A 10,600-nucleotide genomic window follows, 5' to 3' on the forward strand; every position below is an offset into this window, starting at 1 on the left:
CTGCTCTCTGCTGTGGTAATATCAGTGTGATAGCGTGACAGAAGATGCTCCGGCTGGAAGGAGAAGGGCAAATTTACACACCATCCCGACAGAGAATTACATTATTCTTAATGAAATGAACACCGCAGATGAAAACTGTAGCGCTTACAGGTCAGGCTCGTTGACATCCACATTCAGGAACTGAGCTGGAATCTAAAAGCCATTGCCTGATATCTGATTGGTTGGCGCACAACCTTTTGCTCTTCCATAGATCAAGCAGTTCCATATTTCACTTACCTGTTATGCTTCATTTACAGTAGTGAGTTCAATTTCAGCTGTAAATCAGCTCTACAGAAGACAGTAGTGTCATTACTCGGCTTGATTCAGTTCAAACAATCCGATAGTGTCACTGCAGTTCAATAATGTTGCAGAATATTATTAAGTGTCTGTAAAACAGAAAGAGTATAAGAGCTATAAAATGAATGTGGATAGATGCTCAGATCATTTGATAAGGATACATGTGGTATCTTATATGTGGTAAATCTGAGCATAGTTTAAGATATACGGACATATGGATGTAAATTAGAAATGCTGCTAAAATAATAACTACAAACCACCACTGGTTCCAAATCCCCAACATTAATTTAGACTAAATTGCCATTACTCATCCTGGTGCATTTAAAACAATTATAATAAAATAATAAATAAAAATGAATAAACAACATTCATTTTACACTAATGTTTACTAACCTGCATTGCCCCTATCAAATAAACAAATAAACATGACACACTTGTGACATTACTGTAAATTAAAGATGAGTTTAGACTGACTTTTGCAAAACGCACAGGAAAAAAACAACAACAGTATATGGCTTGAAATGAAATGAGGAGGACTTTAAAAAGTCAGAAAGTTGACTCTTTAGTGATCTGTACCTTTAAAGCTTTTCCTACCCTATGGAATTACTGTTATTCAGAACAAATACTGAATTTTGTACAACTAAAAATCCAAATGCACGGGTGGATCTGGACTGAATTACAGAGGCACAAAGGGTTCGGAGGTGAATTCTTACGTGTGCAGCCGCCTTCCTGAAAGCTGAAGTGTCCGGGAGCACAGCGGTCACACTTCTGTCCCGTCACACCAGGCTGACAGCGACACTGACTGCTCTCATCACAATCAAACGACTTCGATCCAAATGAATTGCAATGGCATGGGACGCAGCCTTGAGCGCCCTGCATGTGTAAGCCAGACTGGAGAGACAGAGAGGAGACAGTGAGGAGGGACAAATAAGGCGATTCTCAGAGTGATGGCTAGACTATGCTGTGTGGCACTTTCCACAAATAAGGTGCAAGTAGTTTAAGAAAGCAATGAAGACACAGATCCCATATTTTTAGAGCGAGGACTATTACAGATGTTGGAGAACCCAGATGTATCAATTGAATCTCCACAGATTGTGGTTCAACCATTAAACCCTCAATCTGTTATAAGAATCAAATATATTATAGTTAAATGAATATATTAACAACTACAAACCACCACTGGTTCCAGACTGGAAATCCCCAATATTAATTTAGGCTAAATGAAATTAATATTGGGGATTGCTGATTTATCCATTCTGGTGCATTAAAAAAATAATAAATAAAACTAATAAGATAATAAACAAACAGAATTATTTTGTTTAAGTTGTGTACATTTATTTAATGATTACTGCTACAAAATGAAATCAGACCAACTGGGAACTAAAACTCTTTAAAAGTGGATTTCTAAATGTGCCATAAATGTAGAAATGGAAAATAAAACAAAACCTCTCATATAATTTTTAGTTTAACCTGCTGACAAGAACAGATGTTTTTCATGTGTAGGTGGCGTTTAACCTTTAGAAAAATAACAACAAAAATTGACTTTATACAGAGCTGTTTTTGCACCTACTCGTGGAATGTGCCTTGTTTAGTCATGCAAACAGTACAATATCTTCTGCATTTATGTAAAACCTCCTTCAGTCTCGTTTAGTGACTCAAAGACCTTCATAAACACAGCCCAGATCACAGCACTTAACAGCCATGCAGATATTGCAGATCAAACCAAACCACAAGACTGTGCCTCTGTCTCCAGTCTGTACTCTGTTCCCTTTTTACAAAAATACATTTTGAGAGGTAAACTTCCAACAATGTCATGTTAATGATCAAAAATGATCATGCAGTGATGATAAATCTGCACGCGCCATGTGGATGTGAAGTCACTGTGGCAGCCATTGCTGTGGGTGATTGACAGCCATCTGTCTGCTAGGAACAGGTGCGCTGTCACCGTAGCAACCAACGAGAAGCGGCCCTGGCACAAACTGTCAGTGGCACCCCATGGATGCCAGATAAATGAAGACACACACACACACACACACACACACACACACACACACACACACACACACACATCCCATCATGCAAAGCTGTGAGCCAAAGTGACAAAACTCTCCTCCAAGAGAACTCATAACCGTGCCTGGCGCTTTTTAAAGACTAAGAAAAGACTAAAACATTAAGAAGCACAGCATTTGACAGTTGCTTTCTGTGCATGAGAGTGATTAACTCTCTTAAGCACTACTTAACTAATGTTACATGTAAATGTATAATTAAAGGCCAAAGCAGACTGCACACATTATGTTTCATCTGTCTTAAAGCCAAAGGCTGTCTTTTTGAATTATGTACTGTATATATATTTTGGGTCTCATTCACTAATAACTGTACACAAGTTGTGTACTTAAGCATGCAGAAATGTTTCTCATGCAAAACTAATGCACAAACACAATTGCACATGGATTTGTTCTTGATCTTCAGTTAAAGCAATAAATTGATTACTGATCTTTTGACATGTAAGATGTGACTGTAATATAAAAACATACTGTCAGTTTTACTGAACTCTAGTTCATAACAGTTATTCCATATGCAAATATGTTACCAATGGGCATGTAGCAATGGGAATTTAATCTACAACCCTTATACAAACCCTAAACTTAAACCATTTATTTCCAATTATGACTGCTTTTGATGTAAAAATCCTACCAGCACTATAAGTTCACCTCCAGGAACATTAGAAACATTGTGAATGCAATGCATGAGCCCTTTAAAGCAAAGTGTGTCATTATGGGTACCAGATGAAACACAATAAACATCTTTATGAAGAAGCCAGATCAGGCTCTGACGTGCTCATGATGTTGCTGCGAAATAAACAAGACATATTGTAAAGTCACTTAGCAACCCTGTTTCTAATAATAATAATCATATCTATAAAAAAATGTAGTGTGAACTTGTTGATTACAGTTTGTAAATGAAAATGTTCACACAGGTTTTGTGCAAAAATACGTGTTTATGCAGAGGCAGTGAAACAGACCAAGCGTAATAATTCTAAACCTGTTTTGATTAGTGTGCATGTGAGGACCTACAATGCATGATGCCCTCAGTACCGCATTATTGTTACTATAAACTATAATTAAAAGCAGCATCATACATTATAACATACATTAATGTTATATTACAGAGAATATATGTGACCCGGGACCACAAAACCAGTCTTAAGTGTCAATTTTTTTAAATTGAGATTTCTACATCATCTGAAGGCTGAATAAATAAGCTTTCCATTGATGTATGGTTTGTTAGGATAGGACCGATATTTGGCTGAGATACAAATATTTGAAAATCTGGAATCTGAGGGAGCAAAAAAATCTAAATATTGAGAAAATCATCTTTAAAGTTGTTCAAATGAAGTTCTTAGCAATGCATATTACTAATCAAAAATTAAGTTTTGATATATTTACGGTAGGAAATGTACTAAATATCTTCATGGAACATGATCTTTACTTAATATCCTAATGATTTTTGGCATAAAAGAGAAATGTATAATTTTGACCCATACAATGTATTGTTGGCTATTGCTACAAATATCCCCCAGCGACTCAACACTGCTTTTGTGCTGCAGGGACACATATTTATATAACAGAAATAAAATATAAACAATTTAGCACAAAAAAAAAAAATGCAACTACTAAACTGCAATAAGGACCTATGTATATACTGTTATAGTTTTTATTAATATTTTCAATTAGCTTTTATATTTTCAGCTTTCGTTTTAGTTATTTTTTTTATAATTTTGTTATGTATTTGTCATTTATATATATATTAGGTAGTTAGTTATTTTTTAAATATTACTATTTAGGTTTAATTTGTTTCTATTTCAGTTTATATTTATATCCAGTTCATAACATGTATTTCCAGTTACAAAAATATTGTTTCAGTTAGTTAAATTTTCATTTAAAGATATAATTTTAACATTTCATTTTAGCTTTATTTCAATTGACAAAAAATATGTTAATAGATATAGATATAATAGCCCCGGCTGGTAAACTGTAAAGAGGAGTGAACTGCATCAATGGTGAAGTTAATCTAAATAAAACAGGCAAAATTCAAAAACAGCTGATTTGAGCAGAAGTAAAAAGAAAAAGAACAACAACAATGTTATGTGTATAATGTGTATTATTTTGAACACTCTTACACTTGTTACACTCATATTAGATGTTGATTGTCACAGGAAGTCACACACATGCACACAGATCCTGTGCACCCATCATGCCGTGCGTTTACCCCTGTGCCGGGGCGATACGCCCCTCGAGGGCAGCCCCCTCTGCTTTCCCATCTCTGGATGTGTTGGATGGGAACCTGTTGGACGGGTCGCCGGGTCTCCCTGCGGGCGTGAGGCGGGCGCATGAGGTCACACCTGCGGCCCACGTATCCGGCCCAACAGATGCACCTGCCCTCAGAGTCACAGCGCTGGGACACAGAGCCCCGAGCGCTGCACTGACACGGCCTACACAACTGAGCCTCACTGTCCCACCAACAATTCGGCTGAACACACTCATTCAGAGGTTTATAAAGAGGCAGAGATAAAAATAGGAAAATATTTTTAAAAAGAAAATGAAATGAAATGTGTAATTAACATGGCCATTTAAATCTAACCCAATGACAGAAATGACTGCATTTGGTGTTGTGCATACTCACCATACACTCATCACACTGACGTCCAACAACATGTTGTCGACATTGGCACTGTCCGGTCTCCTGATGGCACAACTCTGAGAGCGATCCGTTAGTGTGACACTGACACGCTACACAGAGACACAGAGAGAAACAACTAGACATGAAGATGTTACATCTAGAGAGATAGTAAATTATATTTTGTTTTGATCTCCTTTATATCCAGTACTGCCAGTGAAACATTTGGAATATGGTTGTCATTGGTATTAAATGTCTCTGAAGGTGTTGGTGCCAATAGCCTCGTGGTTAGTGTGCTGACATACAGTATAGCTCAACTGTACTCATGGTGACCCGAGTTCAATTACCGTCTTGAGATCCTTTACTATTCCTTCTTCCCCCAATGCTTTCCTTTCTGCTCTCTAACGTGTAAGGTTCCATTTATTTGATGAAAATACAGTAAAAACAGTAACATTGTGCAATATTATTACAATTTCAAATAACTGTTTTCAAATTTTAATGTACTGTATCTGAATGACTAACAAAATAACTAACAATACTTGATAATAATTAAGCATTATATTCAGGGTTGCCAGGTCCCATGAAACTTTCTAGCCCAAATCCCACTCAAAATCCACCCACACGGAATGAAAACTCGCCCATTTTCCTCCGGACGCAACCCACAGTCCTGTAATTTTTCTTTCAACTGCAACCCTGTTTATGCTAGGTATTTCTGCTTCCTTTGGTCTCTGTGTTTCCTGTGTTCAGTTCCCGTTTCATTAGTTGCCTTGGTTTTTGATCCTGACCTAGTTAGTTTCCAGTGTATCTGATCATGTTCTTCACTTAGGTCTTCTTTGGTTGTTAGTTTTCAATGTATATATTGTCCTGTGTTGTATGTAGTTTGTTGGTTATTGTTGCTTTTAATGGTGTTCTTAGTATCCCGCATTACCAAGTTCTTTGTTTTTGTAAATTAACTACTACTGCTGCTGCAAGTTGATCCAAGCATCTACTCTCTCCCTGCCTGTTACACTGTTACAGAATAACCAACCCACAAATATTTATGGATCTAGGAGCAGTCTCTCTCCACCTCGAGGACCAACTCCTGTACCCGATCCTGAGCCGAAGCCAAAGCCTGCCACAAACCCTGAGCCAGAGGCCGCCAAATTGTTTGACTTGGAGCTAGACCTTGCCACCATTTCCATTCTGGAGCCAGAGCGAGCCTGTTGCCGTGTCTGTCTTGGAACTAGCGTTGGAGGAATTTCTGATTGACCTGTTTGCCACAACCAGTCTCCACCCTTGTGCCCACCCTCAAATTCCTTCCTGCTTGGTCAGTTCCCTCCAGCTTATTGGTCCCACCCAACCTCCAAGCTCCCTTGTTTCTGGTGGCACATCCTCCCCTGCTGGTTCTATCTAGTTCCCCAGCTCCACCCCACAATCACAAGCTTTGCCCTGGTCCTCAGATCCACCTCGGTCCTTTGACTCCTCAGCTCCACCTTGGTTCGTTGTTCCCTCGGTTCCTCTGGTCTGTCAGCCTTAACTCCACCGGGTTCCTCATCCCTCAGGCTCTGTCAATCATCACATTGACTTTGCCATGGACTTTTGCTGTACCTCGGCTCTACATCCCTTTGGCTCCACTGGGAGCTGTTATTTCGGTTTTCACAACAGAAATAAAGAAAGTCCTATTATCTTTCATTAAAATCTAAACATGCTTTAGAGGTTAAAAATGGACAATCATTGGACAAGATTACAGCACAGATCTAAGCTCCATCCTCTCGGTTCCACTTCACCCCCCTTCACTCGTTTGTGTATTTGGTTACACTTTATTTCGATAGTCCACTTTAGACATTCTATTAACTATAAGTAACTTTGTAAATACATGTCAACTACATGTCAACTAATTCTCATTAATTTGCAACTACATGTCTACTAACTCTCAGAGTAGACGGTTAGGGTAGGTTTAGGGTTAGTAGAATAAGTTGACAAAGAAAGTGTAAGAAGATATTAAGCAGACAGTCTACTAATACTCTACTAACTGCTAGTTGACATGTAGTTGACATGTATTTACAAAGTTACTTATAGTTAATAGAATGTCTAAAGTGGACTATCGAAATACTGAAACTTAGTGCTTTTTTTTTTTACTTTTGTACAAAGTGTCTGGTATTAGTTGAATGTTTTTATTTAACAATTTTCTAATTTAAAATAAGAACTTCCAAGCTAATTAAAATGAAGTATAACAATTTGAGTGAAATTTTTTATTTGAAGTTATAATTTCAAACATGAACAATTATTCATTTTTTTACACAATTTTTCACATTACAAATTTGACATTAAAAATTCCTGTTCCAATAAGACTTTGAATCACAGACTTCACCATCTGAATATGTTTTGCAATATTATAACCATATCAAATGCACTAAGCACTAATAAAATCAGTAGGAACACACAGACTCTGGGAGAACTCGTCGTCATGTTTCATGCACAACCAAGGGAATGTGTGCAACCCAAATGTGCTTTGAACTTGCCTCTGGCATGTATAACAACTAAAATTAAAAACCAGTGTGATTATTCAATATCCCATGACCCCTTTGCATGCTAATCAGTGCAGTGTGTGTAGAAAACAATCAAACAGAATGACTCTATCCTGCTTAAAATTACAGCGCGGTGTAACCGTGGGCACACTGCTGTAGGGCTGCAGGAGGACAGATTGCATTTCAATATAATGCACACACACTTTCTGAACAGCCTGACTCTGACTGAGATGGAGCACAGATGGTGTTGCATGAGGCTTGTTGGAGGGGAATCTGTGTGTATTGTCCTTGAGGGTAGACGGCCCGAGCTACTGGATCAACTCACCTCACACACACACACACATCTGCCATGCAGGCTGTCTGGAAGAACACAATTTAATTTCTACAAAAACAGACACATTAAAAACTCCTAAAGTGACAACCAAATAGGAAGGGTGAAAAATATCTGCCTTTTATTGTAGTTGTAGAGTACTTAAGAGAGGGTGCACGGTTTTCTGTTCTGGGAGTTTTTTTTCTTCTCCAAAATCAGTGTTACAACATACTATGGAAACTAATAATAATAAGTGTGTTTATATACTTGAGTATTATTTTATTGAATTTGAAATTTAATTCTTCTGAAACTGAGAACAGTTCCAAGATTAACATTTTACTTTTCACTCCTTATGATTTCATTTAGACATTTTCATTTAAATATGCACTTCTAAGTCATCTTAACTTTACAAAAACAATGATGTTCATAATATAAAATATTATTGTATCATAAAGGTCTAAATTATTTTGTGTAATAATGAACTAATAACAAGACAATCAAATTACAATTTCATAAAAATAAAAAGGAATTGTCTACAACTGCGATCATGGTAACAGTGACTTGATTGGTGGATCTCTCTACAGGATTATGGGTAGTGTAGTTCTTCACAGGGCATTCACTCAATAAACATGGTTTTTAAAAAGCTGAAATCACTCTAGATGTCTTGTACCGGCCCAAATATAATCATCTAACAAACTCAGAGGTCATGGTAGATCTGCCTTTTGGTTGATATAGTATTTATAAAAATCAGTGGCGAGCTGATATGTTTAATGTATCCATGTTATTGATCTTATTATGAACAATTATTTCATGTTTTGTATGTTTATTATTATTATTATTATTATTATTATTATTATTATTATTATTATTATTATTATTATTATTATTATTATTATTATTATTATTATTATTATTATTATTATTATTATTATTATTATTATTATTATGATATTGTATGCTATATCCTCTGTAGAAGTAATCCAGGCAAAAACAAGGGTTTTTGTTTTATTTTGCTTTCATTGACTAATCAATTTTTAGCAAAACTTTGTACAAAGATGATTCTCAATTATGTTATGAAAGATATTACAGAATGATTTATTAGACTATTTGACCTATTTGCTAAAATATATTGTCTTATACAGAGGCACAAGTCTATGGCTGGGTCTCAGGAGGATATGTATTTAATTTATGGAGAACATAATATAGCCTGATAGTTACATACAATAATAATATGAAAATACTGTTATGTGACTGTTTAACTGCTTTGATTATGGTTGGTGAGTGTTTATTTGTAGGTTCTGATATCATGACGTCCTGTTATCAGTGCTGACGTACTTGTTTGATGGGCTGAGAAGAGGACAAGCACATGGCTGACAGTCGTCTGCAGTTCCTCTGGTGGCGTCTCCATAATATCCAGGAGCACACTGGTCACAGTACGGTCCGACCGTGTGATCCCTACAGCCCTACAACACACACAAGACTAATGTCAAGATGTGTTTTAATATATATACTGTATATATATATATATATATACAGGGCAAAGACAAGTAGTCCTATATTAGTGTTCGTATCCACAAATTAAATTTACTAGGTGACCCATACTTGGAATTAGTGCTCTGCATTTAACCCATCCAAAGTGCACACACACAGCAGTGAACACACACCCGGCCATTTATGCTGCAGCGCCCGGGGAGCAGTTGGGGGTTCGGTGCCTTGCTCAAGGGCACCTCAGTCGTGGTATTGAAGAGCGCTGTACATTCACTCCCCCCACCTACAATCCCTGCCAGTACGAGACTCGAACCCACAACCTTTGGGTTACGAGTCCAACTCTCTAACCATTAGGCCACGACCACGACCCACACATATATTTATGTAAAAATGCAACATACTTTTCTGACCTGAACTTAATTAAAAAATCTAAAATAAATACAAGAACAAACAGTAACACACAACGTTATTATATTTTAAAACTATATTAAAAACTTCTTGCTGACAAATAGATAAATCATAGTGGTTTGAAGGATAGTAGTCTTTTAATGTCATCTAAAGACTCTTGTTCTAAATATGCCTGACAAGATTTTGTTGTAACTATTGTTACACTGAATGACATTTTAGTGGGCATCTTCTGTAAATCATGATAAAAATGTATGATGGTCATTGCTTTAAGTTCAGAAAAAAATAAAAAATAAACAATATGAATTCTAAACAAATAATAATAAATTAAAGCTGTATTTAACTTTAGTTTTTAATGCCTAAAAACCTCTTTTCATCTTTGACCCGTAGACAAAAAGTCTGCAGATGAGTAAATGAAACCACTTTAGAGCCACCTTAAACTTCCATCAAAAAACCTGAATCGTTCTCTCACATGCAGCTTCTGTGCAACTAAGCCAAAACTACCAATTACATTACATTCCATAAAAAAGAGACAATGTAACACCATTGCTTACATTTAATTAGGCAATACACAATATTGTGATGCCTAACTTTTAAAAGTAACACGAGGCAGTATGGATTCACACTATTAATCAGTCTTTCAGAGACACACAGTGTCAGACTAAAGGATCGGAGGGACAGTGCTAGTATTTCATCTGTGAGTGGTAAATACACATGCACACAGTGATAATCACAGCGCAATCCATCCACACACACACACACACACACACACACACACACACACACACACACACACACACACATACAATCATTCAGTCCAGCTCACTGCTGTAACAAGCTCTGGACAGAGGAAGTGATACTGGTGTATGAACATGTT

General features: G+C 36.8%; 1 protein-coding gene across 1 annotated transcript in view; it reads right to left on the reverse strand.

The window, feature by feature from the left end:
* The window catches only part of LOC107554145 (laminin subunit alpha-2-like), a 268,279-nt gene that overhangs the window by 97,587 nt on the left and 160,092 nt on the right, over positions 1-10,600 (reverse strand). Inside the window, 4 exon segments of the mRNA XM_016236572.1 lie at positions 730-740; positions 1,050-1,227; positions 5,020-5,126; positions 9,158-9,293. Of these exon segments, the coding sequence (XP_016092058.1) occupies positions 730-740; positions 1,050-1,227; positions 5,020-5,126; positions 9,158-9,293 (432 nt within the window).

Source organism: Sinocyclocheilus grahami, unplaced genomic scaffold, assembly GCF_001515645.1.
Source record: "Sinocyclocheilus grahami isolate Dianchi unplaced genomic scaffold, SAMN03320097.WGS_v1.1 scaffold492.1, whole genome shotgun sequence".
Taxonomy (NCBI): domain Eukaryota; kingdom Metazoa; phylum Chordata; class Actinopteri; order Cypriniformes; family Cyprinidae; genus Sinocyclocheilus; species Sinocyclocheilus grahami.